The following is a 16,985-nucleotide window of genomic DNA, read 5'->3' as shown; positions in this document are numbered from 1 at the left end:
CCTGGATGATGGACTGAAGGTTGTTTACAGCTGGTCACACCCCCTTCAGGGTGGGGGTCCCCACTGGGGTGCCTGGCCAGTCTGGGTGAGGGCCTGAGAGCCATTTTCAGGCTGGAGGGCAACTTAAGCTCCCAGCCTCTCCTTTTTTTCTTTTTTTAATTCTGGGATTTATTTACCTTCTATAGCTGTCATTGGAGCTGAGATCCGGCTCCAGCTCTGAGGGATGAAAGCAGGTTTCTGGGTCTGTTTGGCTTCTATAATTGAAACTCTGTTGCCATCATAGCAGCTCTAAGCTCTAAGGCCGAAGCTGGCTGAAAGCAGGTCTCTGGAGCTTGTTTAGCTTCTATAATTGCAACATAGTTGCCTAGATTGCAGCTCAGAGGCTGGCAGCGGCAGGCCGGGAACGTTGGCTTCCTCCGTCACTGGAGCAAGCAAGCCTCCTGTTTGCTTCAGCTGCATGGCTGCCGGCCGCCATCTTAGTTGGCAGTTAATTTGCATATCCTGCTGATTAGCCAATGGGAAGGGTGTCGGGGTTATGGTCAATTTGCATGTTTCTCTTTTATTAGATAGGATGCCCTCATCTTGGAGGCTGTGAAAGCATTATTTCAATTTTGAGTTTCTCCTAAACTCCTTTATTTCATCTTCTAAGTAAAAAACAGTATTTACAATTAAAGTATCTGTCTCAAAAGAATAGAAATTCAATATAATACACACATTTAAATTAAATGATTTGTTTAGGATTTTTATCCTACTTTCCTCCAAAAATCAAGAGGCATCTATTTATACATTCATCTATTGGAAATGCCATCACAACACCCATGCATTGATCCTATAAAAATTCTATTTTATAAAAGTAGTGGGGGCTGAAGGATAGAGTAACTGACTCTTATCAGCATATACCATGGAATGAGCATGAGATGAGAACTATGAATCTGTTCAGTGCTGTTTACTCAAAAAATATATGCTCTACTTAATGAATAATGATTTAAGTCAGGGGTTGGCAAATTGTCTTAAAGGGCCAGATAGTAAATAATTTAGGCTTTGCCAGTCATACAATCTTCTGACTATCAACTTTGCCACTGTAGCACAAAAATGGCCAATAAATAATACTTAAATGAATAAGCATGGCAATCACTCAGTAAAACTTCATTTACAAACTACAGGACCATCAGCTCTAGTTTACTTACCTCTTGTTTACGGGACTTTTAAGAATAATTTTCATTTCTATCACATGTACTGACTTTAGAACACACTTCCTATGTAAGGTCCTGCCCTACTCTATTGGTTGGTCACATACTTAATTAACAGGAATAAAAAAAACAGTATCAAAGTCATGAGATATCCTCCAACAGCAAAGGGACTTTAAAACCAAGTTATCTTAGAAAGTATTACACCAACTGGGACTCTTAACTAGAGGTGGACACAGCCTAAATGCAAACATATACTGTTGTACTTAGAGTATAGAAAATCACTAATATTAAAATTCTATTAAAATATGTACCTGTACAAACTTTAATCAAATCTACAATTTAAGGAGGCGAGTTCATGCAAGTGTTAACTGACACTGCACTAGCATGACCCTAGCTGAGGGTGCTTCCTTAAGAGTGAAGTACCAGGGTACAGAATTTAAGGTGGCACTTACTGTCAGGGTCAGCTCCTGAGCGTGTGCCACCTTAAAATCTGCACTGTCTGTACCCTGTCCAGGTGGAGGAGAGTCGCTTTAGGTTGGGTGGGTTGTCTAGCAGTTTTCCTCACAGCATGAGTGCAAAATTTAAGAAGGCACTTGCTTAAGAGTCCTACAAATGCAGGATTGGCACTGGCCTGGCCTCCCTCAATTTTGTGCACATAGAACCTCACTTGCCTCAACCTATTTCTGGCCCTGCTATGCGGTTAACATCAACACAAATTACTTAGTGAACTAAGTCACTAGTCACAGATGTCTCATAGAGAGTAGTTCTAGGTATAATCTTAGAGAGCTTCATGTAGTGAGTCATACATACCATCTTAATAACATATCAATCTTGGTCATTAAGAGTCAAATTTATACCTTGACAAATAAGAAACTTATGTGAACTGTGTTCAATATAGTTAAAAATCCATTTGGGCCAAGAAATAGCAAAGTTTGACTTACCACATTTAAAAAAAGGAAATTAATGTAAAAATATTTAGCACTGGTATACAAGAGCTGAACATTAAAGTCATTCTCTTTTCCTAATTTCACATTGGAATGTATTGCTAATTAGACTTCACTATACAGATAAGATTACAGACAACATACCTACCACAGGCACTATTTAACCTCTTTCAAAGAATTTTTTTTCATATTTAATTAATACAAAAGTGTTTCATCACCAGAGTTTTTGTTCCAAAGGCTCCTATTTCAAACTCTGTACAGTTTACATTTTCCCTCTCGAAGGGAACTTACCTGTGTGACTAGTGGCTGCAGCAGGGCTGCAGATCCTTTGCCTACACAGCGAACAGCAAAGCGAAGGCATCTGCAACAACGCTCTACAATCCGATTATCGGCCCGATGCTTATTTAAAGTCTCAGATAAAACTGGCCATATCTGAGTCAAAAGTGAAAAAGCACAAGAAAGAAAGAGCTGAAAAAAAAAAATGCTTTCAAGTTGGTAACATTATATTTGGCTTTCAAATAATTTGGAAAAAGCTTTCATTATAAGAAACACACATGGCCTGATTTTGACCAGTATATATATGTGTGTGTGTGTGTATACATGTGTGGAGATTCAACATACTATTCATCACTAAAACACAACTGCTTCTTAAGAGAAGCACAATGACTCTTCAGAACAGGAAGGGGAGTATGTCTGACTTTACTAGAAGACAAAGATATGCATTTTCCTAAACTTTGAACTTCCTAATTTAGGGTGGAAAGAAATAGTACAAGTTACAGAGGAAGAAATGTTTAAAGGCAGTTCCAAAAAGTTGGAAGACCCTAAACAAAAGGACTAGAGTAAAGGAAATAGCATTATTTGATACTGTTGAACACCTAAGAACATTTGGTGTACCCACTGTCCTGTAGTCTGAAAAACAAGCACTTCTCCCATCTAGGCCCAACCCTGCTTAGCTTCCGAGATCAGATGAGATTGGGTGTATTCAGGGTGGTATGGCCATAGACTTTAAAGCACTTTTCAAAGCATACTTTTTGATCCTCACATTACTCTCAGTGAAAAAAGCATAAGGGAAATATGTTATCAATAGGAAAGCTAAAGCAATGAAGGTTTAATTGGCTTTGTCAAAAAAAATGTTGCTAGTATTAACCAGGCCTCCTAGCAACTCTAGGATTCACACAATCTCTCCCACTTCTTTGGCCTTTCAATGAATTTTCCCATAGCCTATTTTCTTTAAAAAAATCTAAAATCAAAATTATTTATTTGTATGGTTCCATTCCTCTTTTCAATGGTATTTAATCTGTATCAGCAAATTAAAACTTCCTATGAACCTAGAAGAAAGTACCTTCTCATTCTAGTTACCCACAGCATTGCAAGGAAAAAGGAAGAAGTCTTGTACCACAGACATTTGTTAACACTTACTTCTTGAATGACTTTTTGGCACGGATGAGTCTGTCCATTTTCCACAATGGGATTAGTGTGTCTGCAGAAAGACAAATAGCCCAAATTAGTGAAAGAAGAACAATTTCACTGAGGACCCAGAGCCCTGTCCCTGGTTAGTGTACTTAGTATCATCTCACAAAAACAACAAGAACAAAAACAAAACAAAACAGATAGCAAACTTATTTTTAGGACTCAAAACCATTTCCTCTATTGCAGTGGTTCTCAACCTGTGGGTCCCGACCCCTTTGGGGGTTGAACGACCCTTTCACAGGGGTCACCTAAGACCATCGGAAAACACACATATAATTACATATTGTTTTTGTGATTCATCACTATGCTTTAATTATGTTCAATTTGTAACAATGAAAATACATCCTGCATATCAGATATTTACATTACGATGCATAACAGTAGCAAAATTACAGTTATGAAGTAGCAACGAAAATAATTTTATGGTTGGGGGTCACCACAACATGAGGAACTGTATTAAAGGGTCGCAGCATTAGGAAGGTTGAGAATCACTGCTCTACTGCATTCAAACAAACACAAGCAAATAGTCTTAAATTATCCTATTATTTATTGCCACCTTTAAGCAACTTCCACTAGATTCACAGTGGTTCTCAACCTTCTGGCCCTTACAATGCCTATTTTAACTTATTCCACATAGGCTTTTATGCAACTATTACTCTACTATTCCAGTTATACCTATGGGCCTCACATATAAATTATGAAACTCAGTAAGCATCACTCTTTGAACATTGTCACTCGAATACTTTTTTAATCATTAGGCTCCTCTTGATTTCAAAGAAGGATTAATTTCATCAGGTTACTAGAGAGACTTTATTATTGTTTTGTACCCACAGTTTCACAATGCGTCTAAAAGTATGTGTGGTCCTTGGAGTAGTAAGCAGCAGCATCTGGGAATTTATTAAATACTAGCGGCCTGGTGCATGACATTTGTGCACTTGGGGAGTAGGGGTAGGGTCCTTCAGCCCAGCCTGTGCCCATTTGCAATCCAGGAGCCCTCGGGGGATGTTCAACTGACAGCTTACGCCCACTCACCACAGGGAGCGGGCCTAAGCTGCAGTCAGACATCCTTAGTGCTGCTGCGGACGGCTGCTGCACTCGCCAGCTGTGAGTCCAGCTTTTGGCTGAGTGGCGCTCCCCTTCTGGGACCACACTGACCACCAGGGGGCAGCTCCTGCATTGAGCATCTGCCCCCTGGTGGTCAGTGTGCGTCATAGCGACTGGTGGTTCTACCATTGTGTCTATTTGCATATTAGCCTTTTATTATATAGGACTAGAGGCCCGGTGCACAAAAATTTGTGCACTCGGGGCGGGGCCCTCAGCCCGGCCTGTGCCCTCTCGCAGTCTGGGACCCCTCGGGAGATAACGACCTGCTGGCTTAGGCCTGCTCCTGGGTGGCAGAGGGCAGGCCCAATCCCTAGGTGCAGCCTCTGGTCGGGCTCAGAGCAGGGTCGATTGGGGAGTTGGGGCACCGCCTCGTCATGTACAGAGCAGGGCGGATAGGGAGGTTGCGATGCCACCCTCAGTCACGCTCAGGGTAGGGCCGATTGAGGGGTTGGGGCACTGTCCCCTGTCACACCCAAGGCAGGGTTGATGGGGAGGTTGCGGCGCCACCCCCTGTCACGCACAGAGCAGGGCCAATCAGGGGGTTGGGGCACTGCCCCCTGTCACGCACAGAGCAGGGCCCATCAGGGGGTTGGAGAGCCGCCCTCTATCACCCACAGAGCAGGGCCGACCAGGGGGTTGGGGCACCGCCACTCTCACACTCAGGGCAGGGCCGATGAGGAGGTTATGGCTCTACCCCGTCACACACAGAACAGGGCCCGTGGGGGGGGGGGGGGGAGGTTGGGGTGCCGCACCCTGTCACACACAGAGCTGCAGGGCGATCAGGGGGTTGGGGAGCTCCCCCCTATCAGGCACAGAGCAGGGCTGATCAGGGAGTTGGGGCGCCTTCCCATGTCACGAACAGAGCAGGGCGGACAGGGAGGTTGTTGCCCCGCCCCCTGTCACACTGATCCCAGTGCCGGGAGGCCTCTCAGCTCCGCTGATCCCGGTGCTGGGAGGCATATTACCCTTTTACTGTATAGGATAGAGGCCTGGTGCATGGGTGGGGGCCGGCTGGTTTGCCCTGAAGGGTGTCCTGGATCAAGGTGGGGGTCCTAACTGGGGTTCCTGGCCAGCCTGGGTGAGGGGATGATGGCTGTTTGCAGCTGGTCACACACCCTTCAGGGTGGGGGTCCCCACTGGGGTGCCTGGCCAGCCTGGGTGAGGGGCTGAGGGCTGTTTTCAGGCTGGTGGGTGACTGAAGCTCCCAACCGCTCCTTTTTCTCTTTTTTCTTTTTTTATTATGGGCCAGCTTTAGCTCTGGCTCCAGCTCTGAGGCCTCTGCTGCTGAAAGCAGATATCTGGTTTGTTTGGGTTCTATTATCAAAACACTGTATCAACTCCAGCTCTGAGATCCCGGCGGGCTGAAAGCAGGTTTCTGGGGTTTTGTTTAGCTTCCATATTTGTAACAATGTTTCAAACGGCAAGTTCAGAGGCCGGCAAGGCAGGCGGGGAATGTTGGATTCCTCCGTCACTGAAGCAAGCAAGCCTCATGTTAGTTTCAAGCTGCCTGGCTGCCGGCCGCCATCTTGGCTGACAGTTAATTTGCATATCTCACTGATTAGCCAATGGGAAGGGTAGCGGACGTACGCTAATTACCATGTTTCTCTCTCTCTTTTTTTTTTTTATATATTTTATTGATTTTTTACAGAGAGGACGGGAGAGAGATAGAGAGTTAGAAACATCGATGAGAGAGAAACATCGATCAGCTGCCTCCTGCACATCTCCTACTGGGGATGTGCCCGCAACCCAGGTACATGCCCTTGACCGCAATAGAACCTGGGACCTTTCAGTCCGCAAGCCGACGCTCTATCCACTGAGCCAAACCGGTTTCGGCCATGTTTCTCTTTTATTAGATAGGATTATTATATAGGATGTAAATTCTTAGGTTCTACCCAAGACCCAATCAATCAGACAATCAGGGATGGAACCCAGCAATCTGTGTTTTGATAAGTCCTACAGGTGACTCTGAAGCATGTTAAAGTTTGAGAATCACTGATCTAGAGACCAGAATTAATTACATTTTAAAGGGTCTTTTGACACCCTTTCCCTCCCTGGACCATGTCATATGACCCATGGACCCAGAGTGAGCAGACTGGGGAAGGTCAGGTGGGAAGGGCAGACTATGAGTCTCCCCAAGGGACATGCGACCCTGTCTTCCCTGCCTGGGACTCGGAAACCCTATCCTGTGGAGAAAATCCACGGAGGTTCCCAGTTTCTCCCAGGCCATTGCCCACAGTGGCCTTTCAGGTGGACTCTCGAGTGGGACCCCACCAACCGAGACCCATGACTTCAGCACCCATGACTGTGCTTCACAATGGGGCCTGCCATCACCCAAGGTCACTGCAAGTTGGAAGCCTCAGTCCTCATTGCCCTGCTCTGCGAGTGCTGACATCACCAGCTCCTGGGTGCTGAGCGTCCATTTTAGGAATTTTGCTTCTAACTGATTTGGGTGCACTTATCTTAGTGGCTCAGAAGGAAATGAAGTTTTTTTCCTCCATGAAGTCTTTGATTCCTTAGGGATAATGAAACTATAGCTGAGGGGGTAGCAACCTAATTTTACATAGTGCTTTCTACCTTTCATATCATATTTCTCTGATGTAAAATTATCCGACATAGTGGGTGGGAGTACAGGATAGGTACAAGTTCTATTGTGGGCATTTTCATAAAATCACCAAAATTATGAAGGTAAATATCCTTTAACTGTGATTTTTATGAATTATCCTTTGTCGATACTCTTGCACATGTACAATGATGTGTGTGAGGTTTGTAGATTAAGTTGAAACAACCTAATGTCCATCAGTAGGGGATTGGTTCAATAAAGTACATCCATCCATACAGTTTTTAAAGAGTCTTTTGACAAAGGTCCACCAAGAACAAGTTCTTAGAATTTGCCTTTGCCCAAGACTTCAGGCAATGATCTTAATTAAGTATCCTGACAAAGGAGATTATAGGGAAACAAAACAACCACTAGCTTACTTCAATACACAAGGGTCTCATTTATGCTTTTAACCCAAGACAAACATCTAGAATCTCACTTCTTACCTAAATATTACTGCAAGACGATCTAAGAACACAGTGGGATCTGAGGATATACCATTGCTGGGCTCCTGAGACAACAGCTGAAGAGACAGACATTAACAGTCATTACACATACAAACCTACAGCAAACACTGCAACATACACCCTTACACATCAACCTCTGTCTCAATCTCTGTCTATTTCTGTAAAGTTACTTAAATGGTGCAAACTTTTAATTCATATTGTCAAATTACTTTCTTCCATATCACTGCATCCTGGCCAAGACTATATATTACTAACATTTTAATATATATTCATTGTGGAAGAGAAAACATAATTTAATTTTTTCCATTTATTTGTATTATGATTGAGACATTACAGAAATTATATATTAAAATATAGTTTATATATGATTATTATGTATTATGTAATCTATATTATATTCACATTCCACTTTAGCTTTATATATTTTTTTTGGTTTTTCTTTCTTTCTTTTTTTTTATTTTTAGCTTTATATTTTAAGAGATAAGGCAAGTTGCCCCTTATTCTTCTTTCCTAAAATTTCCACCATTATATCATTAGGGGTGAACTTCAGAATCATTTTGTCATGTTCTCCTAAAAATCCTATCAGCATGTTCGCTGTTATTGCACTATACTAGTACATGTAATTTGAGAAGAACTGCCATCTTTACATATTCTTCGAGGAAACTTGGTAGGTTATGGTTTTGATTGCTAACTTGAATGGTATTTGTCCCATTACATCTTCTAAATGGTATTACTGACATTAGTGAAAATCTATTGATTTTTAAATACTTCTTCTGTGCATGCAGCTACTTCAATAGACTTATTAATTTTAAAAACTCAGTTCATTAAAAAAAAGAAAGAAAAAGAAAATTTTTCAGTTCATTCTTTTGGCTTTTCTACATAGATAAAAGATCACATGTAAATAAATAATTTTGACTTTTCCTTTCTAACATGTAAATATGTTAATTTGTTTCACACCCCCTTACTTAAACGAACTCACCTTTTTCAATGCCATAACCTGAACAGAACATAGTTCACTAAGACATTCAGTAATCTTCTCCAACGGTAATCTGGCTAGAACAAGTGCTGTCCCTGAGAGACAAAGGAAGATACAGATGAAGAAAATAAACGTTGAATTGAGGTTATTCATTGGTCTACAGCATGTAGTTAACAGAAAAGGCTGATTGGTCCTCTTCTTTCAAAAAGATCAGCACTGTTTTTATAAATTGCAATAGTTTATTACTGATGGTCAGTTTTTCTTTATAGCAGCCTACTGGTTTAAAAATGTTTAAATTTATCTCCCCTTCCAATTCCTTAAAGACTTAAAATCTCCTCCACAAAACCAATACCAAAGCTATTTTTTTTTAAATATTTTTTTATTGATTTCAGAGGAAGGAAGAGGGAGAGAGAGGAACATCAATGATGAGAGAAAATCATTGATCAGTTGCCTCCTGCATGCCCCTTACTGGGGATCAAGTCAGCAACCCAGGCACGTGCCCTGACCAGGAATCGAACCCTGACCTCCTGGTTCATGGTCAACACTCAACCACTGAGCAACACTGGTAGGATCCAAAGCTATTTTTATATAGCACAGTACAATAGCTCTCAAACTTCCCAGAGACTCTGATTTAGTAGGTCATAGAAAACCTTTGTTTCTGATAAGTACCGTAGGCAATTTTTATCATCAGAGAAATTGAAGAAATAAAAATAATATATTTTTTACAAGAATGGGCTGAAATTAGAGATTTAATTCTTTTCTACCATAACAGAATCTATGAACGGGGTTAAAGCATTCTTGCTGGGCATCAATTTCTTTATCTATAAAATGAGTGCTTTGAACAGAATAGTAGTAGTTAAGCCTGCCTCTTTTGTTGTTTTAAAATAGTTGCAAAAGCCCCTTTCCTTACCTTTTCCCCAAATGAAATCTTAATTTGGAGCTCTAATAAGATAGATTTGAAAAGAAAAAAAAGGAGGTAGTTTAAGGTTAAAGTGGAGACTTGGCCTCCCTCTTTTCACAATGTCCATCAACTGCGAAAGCATCACCCCCCAAACTCAAAGGATGATGTGTTAGACAATGTCCCTTCGAGGCCCAAATTCCTTGACTATCTCTCATCTTCTAAAATTTCATTCAACAAAACAGTAATCCTATATAATAAAAGCCTAATATGCTAAGTGTCTGGTTATCTGGTCGTCCGTTCAACCAATCAAAGTGTAATATGCTAATGATGTGCTAAGGCCACTCAACTGCTCGCTATGACGTGCACTGACCATCAGGGGACAGACGCTCTGACCAGTAGGTTAGCTTGCTGCTGGGGTCCAGCCAATCGGGACTGAGCAAGATGGGCTGGACACGCCCTGGAGCCCTCCTGCGGTCCCTCCCGACCTGGCCAACCTCCCGCGTCCTTCCCTGGCCCCAATTGTGCACCAGTGGGGTTCCTCAGCCTGGCCTGCACCCTCTCAAAATCCGGGACCCCTCAGGGGATGTCGACGAGCCGGTTTGGGCCTGATCCCAAGGGACCCCACTGGTGCACAAATTCGTGCACTGGGCCTCTAATCAATCCATAAATCTTCAAATGAGAATAAAAAATGGAATGACTCTTCCTAACAGGCTATTAGCCATGGATATATAGACTTTTGTTTAAAATTAGATTTTAGATGAAAATCTAACTTAAATATAATTGTTTCTTTTAATTCATTCCTACAGAACAGATTGTAACTAAAAACAGTTTTCTATGTCTAGACAAGAATACCACTGAAAACTGGGATACCACATTCTATTATAGGTCAGATGTCACTTCAGCATAAAGGTTAAATCTTTCTAGAAAATGACAAGATAGCAACAATAACCACAGCAGTAGTTATGAAGAATATATGACTCTGATTTAATATCTTATTATCTATGCCTATAAAGGGAAACAGCAAAAACCCATGCTACAAAATCTGTCTTTAAAACAACGCAAGCATATTGGCTGGTAAGGAACCTAGTCACAGAGGTGAGAAAGGACAGAGCTAGCTCACACATAAGGTCATCCAATATTGCCAGACTGTTTGCCACTCACATTGGCTTAAAAAATGCTGTACAGTTCCTATTACCCAATTTTGTATTTGATATACTCCCATACCTTCTCAACTACCAGTTGTAAGGATTTCACTACCTCAGAGTCATTTGTTTTCAGAAAGTTTAGTTAGAAAGCATTTTCTTTCTAAGAGTCAATAAACTGTCAAAGTTAATCACTCATAGAATAAATGTTCGTGCTTTCATAACAATCTTTCAAATATTTAAAAACAGCCATCATGTTTAAAGTCTCTTCTAAGTCTTTTCTTCCCTAGCCATAATATCTCTAGTTCTATTACTCTGAGCTTCATCATCACTCTGGCTGTTTGCCTCCAGATAGGCAATCACTCAGTGTAAGCTGATCAGTAATGGTTAAAGAACATTAAGGGACCAGGACTCTTCATGGCCATTTGTACACATATGTATGTACACATAATCAACACCCTTACCTCTGAATGGAAAAGCCACTTTCCCCCATCACTAAGTAAACTGGTACTGAAAAACCAGGATATGACTATGAACGATAACCCCCAGAAGTGGCTTAGAAGAGACTGCTTCTGGTTAATATCGTAAGTAAATACCTTTCAACAAGCCCACAGCAGCTTCCGGAGACAACATGAAGGAATCGAGGGAACGGGCAATCTCCAGGAGTCCATTAAAGTGCTGAGCCATGTGGTCTCGGCAGACAGAACAAATGTTATGAATGGCTTTGGCTGCAGCAGAAGCTAGAGGCTTTTCACACAGGCCTTTCATCAAATAGCCCAATACAGGGTCTAAGGAAAAAAGCCATACAGTGAAGTTTACATATTTGAAACTCAAGGAAAACGTCTTGTTTACTATAATAGATGTTTACATTCTCTCTTTTTTTTAAAGCAAAAGAACCATTTTTAAAAATTAGACATGTTCAAACCCCAATACATAAAACATAAAAATAGAGCTGATCTCACTGACACAGTGTCTGGAAGCCCTGAGTCTTAGTCATCTTCCCATCTCTTTCCTCATGGACAATTAATTGCTTCTTGTTGCTAGTGCTTCACAGAGCACAGTTTAAAAACCACTGGTGGATATGACCATCCAAGGATCTATATATATAAAAGCCTAAGCAACTGGCCAACTGGTGGACTAGTAGCTATGATGCGCACTGACCACCAGGGGGTAGACGCTCAACACAGGAGTGGAAACCACAGGCATGGAAACATGGAATAGACTGATGAATCGCAGAGGGAGCAGGGAAGGGAAGAGGGCAGAAAGAGATTGACCGAAGATCTTATATGTGCACCAGTGGGGGTCCCTCAGCTTGGCCTGTGCCCTCTCACAATCCGGGACCCCTTGGGAGATGTCAGAGAGCTGGTTTCAGCCCAGTCCCCATAGGCCAGGCCGAGGGACCCCACCGGTGCACAAATCTGTGCACCAGGCCTCTAGTTAAGAATATAAGAAAGAATGTAAAGCTCAGAGAGCTACCATTATACTCACAGGTAAATCACTTTGTAAAAATAGCCGACATTAATAAGAACAATGATAGTTATCTAAAACTGACACTTTTATACTCGCTTCTTTATAGTTATAAAGGGCCTTAAAACATGCAGATGGATCTTTAGCACTTCTGGAAGAATTAATTCATGTTCCATTTTTTACAAAATATAAGTGTTCCAAGAAAATGGATTATAAAGGTGAATTTCTATAAAGCAAGTCAACTAAGGAATAACTCATAAAATATTTACTTTCAGTGCCTAGAAACATTCTACCTAGCAATATGAGAAAGCAATAAAACAAGAGCAAACAGAAGAGAAAGGAAGAAAATCAGAAAAATCAGATGCAGCAGGGGCTGAGGGGAGAATTCACACATACCAAGGAAATGAGGATTTCGGTCAACCACTTCGCTCATCTCTCCAACCAATTCAATGCTGGTGTATCGCACAGCTGTATGTACAGTCTCTGGGAGACGGACAACTCCTTCTAGGACCTCCACAAGCGTTGGATTGTTCTCCCTGAGTACAGAAAGCAAGCACTCAGAGTTACTGATTTCAGAGATTAGGTTTTGGCCAAGAAACAGGCTGCAATGATACAAATCATTGCTAAAGGGCTTCTTTCTAAATAATTAACCATTTGGATAAAAGTAATTAACACCTGAGATGAAAGGTTTTTAAATCCTAAGAAAAGGGGGGGGGGGGGGGGAAAGAAATGGAAGATATAACTGTTTCAGAAGAAGCACACTGCTCCTTAATCTTTTGAATGCCAGTGTCTAAAGACACATTCTGCTACCAAATAAGGCTCTTCAAACTAGAGAGGCAGGCATTTACTATGGATGCATGTCTTCATTTAAAGAATCTGTTTTATTTATTCCTATATCTGCAGCACCTAGAACAGTGCCTGGCACATAGTGGGCACTCAATAAATACTGCTGAATGGCTAAGTAAATGAATGAATATTTCTTGTAGACCACTTTTTATTAATTGTTATTCTCCAAAAGATTTCTTATAGCTGGATACTAGAAACTTTAAGAACAGTTAAGCATGAGTGGGCCAATTCACTAACTGAAGGAACAAGAAGAATACAAGCTTAAGAAACATAATTACAGGCCAATATCCCTGATGAACACAGATGCTAAAACTCTCAACAAAATATTAGCAAATCAGATCCAGCAATATTTTAACAAGATCATACACCATGACCAAGGGGGGTTTATTCCAGGGATGCAAGGCTGGTACAATATTAGCTAATCAATAAACATGATATATCACATAAACAAACAAACAAAAAGAACACAAGCTGCAGGAACAGGTAAAGGAAAATAAAGTTAACTAAGTACTTTCCACAACTCCATGGATTTATTTTTTCCTTTTTCTTATCTTTCCCCCCCCACTCCCCAATGTTAGCTAAAGTTATTTAAGCAGAGTGAGGATGCCTCCAAAGTGGCAGAACATAATCCAGAAATAAAAGATGTTTAAAATGTAAATAATATTATGATTTTGAGCAAGAGCACTCCCTGCTGATAGTAAGTCCTTTATATACACTAAAAAATTACACTCATGCAGATGGCTTGTGATGTGGATAAATAAAAAACAAAATAAAATCTTATCTCATTTATGCTTTATGTTTCCCAGGGACACTAAGGTAATTACTGATACTCTTACCTTTTTTCACACCAACACGTGTCAGTTAAAATATTAGTGATTTTTAATAATCTTCAGGCTGTCACTGAAGGTTGCAAAAGACACCAAAATAGGTTTAAGAGCAAATAGAATAGAATGTAATTCAGGATCAGAACCTCTTAATAGAGAAAAACAAACCTATATTGTGTCCTTGAATATTTACTGAATTAGAAACAATATAAGATGTAGTTGACTAGGCCCTGCAAGGCAAGTAAAAAAGAAGCACTGTACTTTTTACAAATACATGCCTTAACCATCTCTCCAACCAAGGCCTTGGATAGAGAACTCAACTGTAGAGGTATGTGATCTTAATACAAGAAAACCAAACAGATATTAACACCAATTTATAAACTCACAGCACAAAGTAATCTGTTTTTAGGAATTCATGTTAAAATCATAAATAGAAATTCTATGCTAAGCAATAACAAAAATAATTGCATTTTAGATTTTGCTACTCTTTTAGGTAAAATGGTACCTATGCCTTGCCTCTCTGAAACTCACAAATGACTAAGACAAAAAAAAGGAGAATAGTATTTTTGATTATACCAACTTTCACTAAGGAACCTCGGTTAGAAAAATAAATCAGCATTTTAGCATCAAGAACAAAATAATTTTAACTCTGGGAAATGTGGTTAAAACCTGGATATCAGCAATGCATACGACTCTGGACTAGACTCAAAGTCAGAAGATTAGACAGCAATTATAGAAGACGTTCTAAGAGTTTCCAAACATATAACACATGAGAAAAATGGTGTAATTTTCCTTCTTTTGATAAGAGTTCCCAGCAAAAGACTTATTAGACACTCACGGATCAACACTCTTTGCTATAGCAGCCATGATAAAGAGAACCGCTTCTGTCACCTCCCAGGGTGGGTTGCCTTCTTTCAGAGTAGAATATAACTAGAGAAGAAGAGGTGGATTATGGATCCATTAAAAGGAAAACAGAATAGAATTCCAAAACAAACAAAACAAAAACCCTGTTAGTTACAATAAATCCAGGCCCTTATTTCTAAATTGAATTAATTATCTCTCTGAGCCAGGGAAGAATATGATTTTCATTTTTCACAGTTTCACTAATTATTAATCTATAAGTAACTAGTAATTTAATATTTAAAATAAACCCCAAGGATATACCAAGATTACTGTCTGCCCCCACAGAATGAATATTATAGAAAAAACAAAACATATTAATGAGTGTCTTTTCCTGGTCCTGATAACAACTGATAAATACATAAACACACTTAAATTGAGACACAATATAAAGTCTCTATATATGCACTGGCTTTACATTTCTATTGATTACATCAAACTAGTAGTACAGATTGAATTCCTAGAAAGTAGCTGTCTAAAGGCACCTATCACAATACCATGTCCAAACAAGAGGGGGTGGGGAGAGACCAAGCAGAATATTCAGAGATGTCCAGAAATTTCCCAGGGTATATCCATCTGGAATGTGACTGGGTGTTAATCTAAATAAGATTTTTGTAGTCAAATAAAAGACACTGCTAGGTAAGACAAAACTGTTGTTATAGGACTTCACAGAGCCTTTAATATATCATTTAAGTAATTTCCCCATTTTAATTGATGATGGGTCCTTTTTTGCCAAAGAATATCTCATGGGACTGGTATTCCACAGAAAATATCTTGAACAACACTGATGATTTATGTCCAATTTGTAAACTGAGATCTGGAGAAGAATAAGTAACTGGCCGGCCGCCCCAGGTAGATGGCTCAGTTGGAGCGTCAACCTGTACAATGAAAAGGTTGCGGGTTCAATTCCAGGTCAGGGCATGTACCTAGGTAGCGGGTTCGATCCCCTGTCAAGGTGTGCACTGGAGGTAACCTATCGATGTCTCTCTCTCTCTCTCTCTCTCTCTCTCTCTCTCTCTCTCTCTCTCTCTCTCTCTCTCTCTCTCTCCTTTCTCCTCTCTCCCAAATCAGTGAACATGTCCTCAGATAAGGATTTAAAACACACACACACACACACACACACACACACACACACAAAAGAATAAGTAACTTGCTCAAAACCATGGAGCCAGTGAGAGAACTGAAATCTGAACACAGGTCATCTGCCTGTGATGTAGGGATTTTAGTCCTTTTTAAAAACCCCCAACCCTTTGTAGTTAGATCAATAAACATGCTTTGCTTAATATAAAGAAAAATAGTTATAGTTTTATTAACACTTTCTAGATCAGATTATGCCCCAAAATACACAAAATGTATGGGTCACAAAAATATTAGGTTAGTTCAGTATTGCTGACAAAGCATCAAAAGTATTATTTCAGATCTTAAGAGTGTGATCAAGCAATATGAAAGCCACCTGAACTTATGCTAATGTTAAGTGATGTGGAATGGTGATGATCGCAATCTTATGAGGTAAAGTGTTACTCACTGATTGTGAGGAAAACCACAGGACTATGATTCTTCTACTCTAGTAAAATCACCTCTGGGATGAAACTGCACAGGAACCTAACCATAAGTATGCACAAAAGACAATGCCAAATAACTAAAAGAGTTGCCAGGAGTTGATACATAATTATTAAAGCAGACAAACTTGCTATTTTTCCTGGCTAGGTCCAAATTCCCTATAAGTATCTTGGGGCTTTAAGGTTTATCTATGATCTTCCACTCCAGCTGGACAAGTAGAACAGCTCTCATTAGCAAGCATCACAGAGCAAACTATAACTGAACCATCCACAGACTGTAATTGGCTTGTAAGATAGTAAATAAACATAGCTACTATATGCCAGGCAGTGTGCTAGGCACCTGCATATCTATTGTCCTATTTAGCCATTGAGATTGAAGAAAAAAAATGGAACATTTATAGAAGACACAGAAGTGAACAGAATTAAAGTGATCATTAAAACTGGTGAGAATCTCCGAGTGGGCTTACCTGAGCAAAACACTCCATAGACCCAATCAGGAAAATCAAGTCTTTCACCAGGTCTGATACCCTCATTCGAAACTCCCCAAAGTCATCTGTCTCCTCAGGAACCCCCTCCTAAAATATCAAATCAGATAACAT

General features: G+C 40.3%; 1 protein-coding gene across 8 annotated transcripts in view; it reads right to left on the bottom strand.

The window, feature by feature from the left end:
- TNPO3 (transportin 3) overlaps nt 1-16,985 on the bottom strand; it is a 108,013-nt gene that overhangs the window by 26,328 nt on the left and 64,700 nt on the right. For 7 of the 8 annotated variants that reach the window (XM_036328733.1, XM_036328735.1, XM_036328740.1 and 4 more), the window contains 8 exons: nt 16,854-16,961; nt 14,766-14,857; nt 12,654-12,793; nt 11,387-11,578; nt 8,751-8,842; nt 7,751-7,827; nt 3,554-3,614; nt 2,426-2,602 (listed from right to left, as the gene is read on the bottom strand). In XM_036328733.1, coding sequence (XP_036184626.1) covers nt 2,426-2,602; nt 3,554-3,614; nt 7,751-7,827; nt 8,751-8,842; nt 11,387-11,578; nt 12,654-12,793; nt 14,766-14,857; nt 16,854-16,961 — 939 coding nt within the window. The remainder of the gene's footprint in view (nt 1-2,425; nt 2,603-3,553; nt 3,615-7,750; nt 7,828-8,750; nt 8,843-11,386; nt 11,579-12,653; nt 12,794-14,765; nt 14,858-16,853; nt 16,962-16,985) is intronic. The other variant, XM_036328734.1, reaches the window with a different exon arrangement.

Source organism: Myotis myotis, unplaced genomic scaffold, assembly GCF_014108235.1.
Source record: "Myotis myotis isolate mMyoMyo1 unplaced genomic scaffold, mMyoMyo1.p scaffold_m19_p_11, whole genome shotgun sequence".
Classification (NCBI taxonomy): Eukaryota; Metazoa; Chordata; class Mammalia; order Chiroptera; family Vespertilionidae; genus Myotis; species Myotis myotis.
Note: the sequence above shows the minus strand (reverse complement) of the source record. Positions and strands in the feature narration are given on the sequence as shown.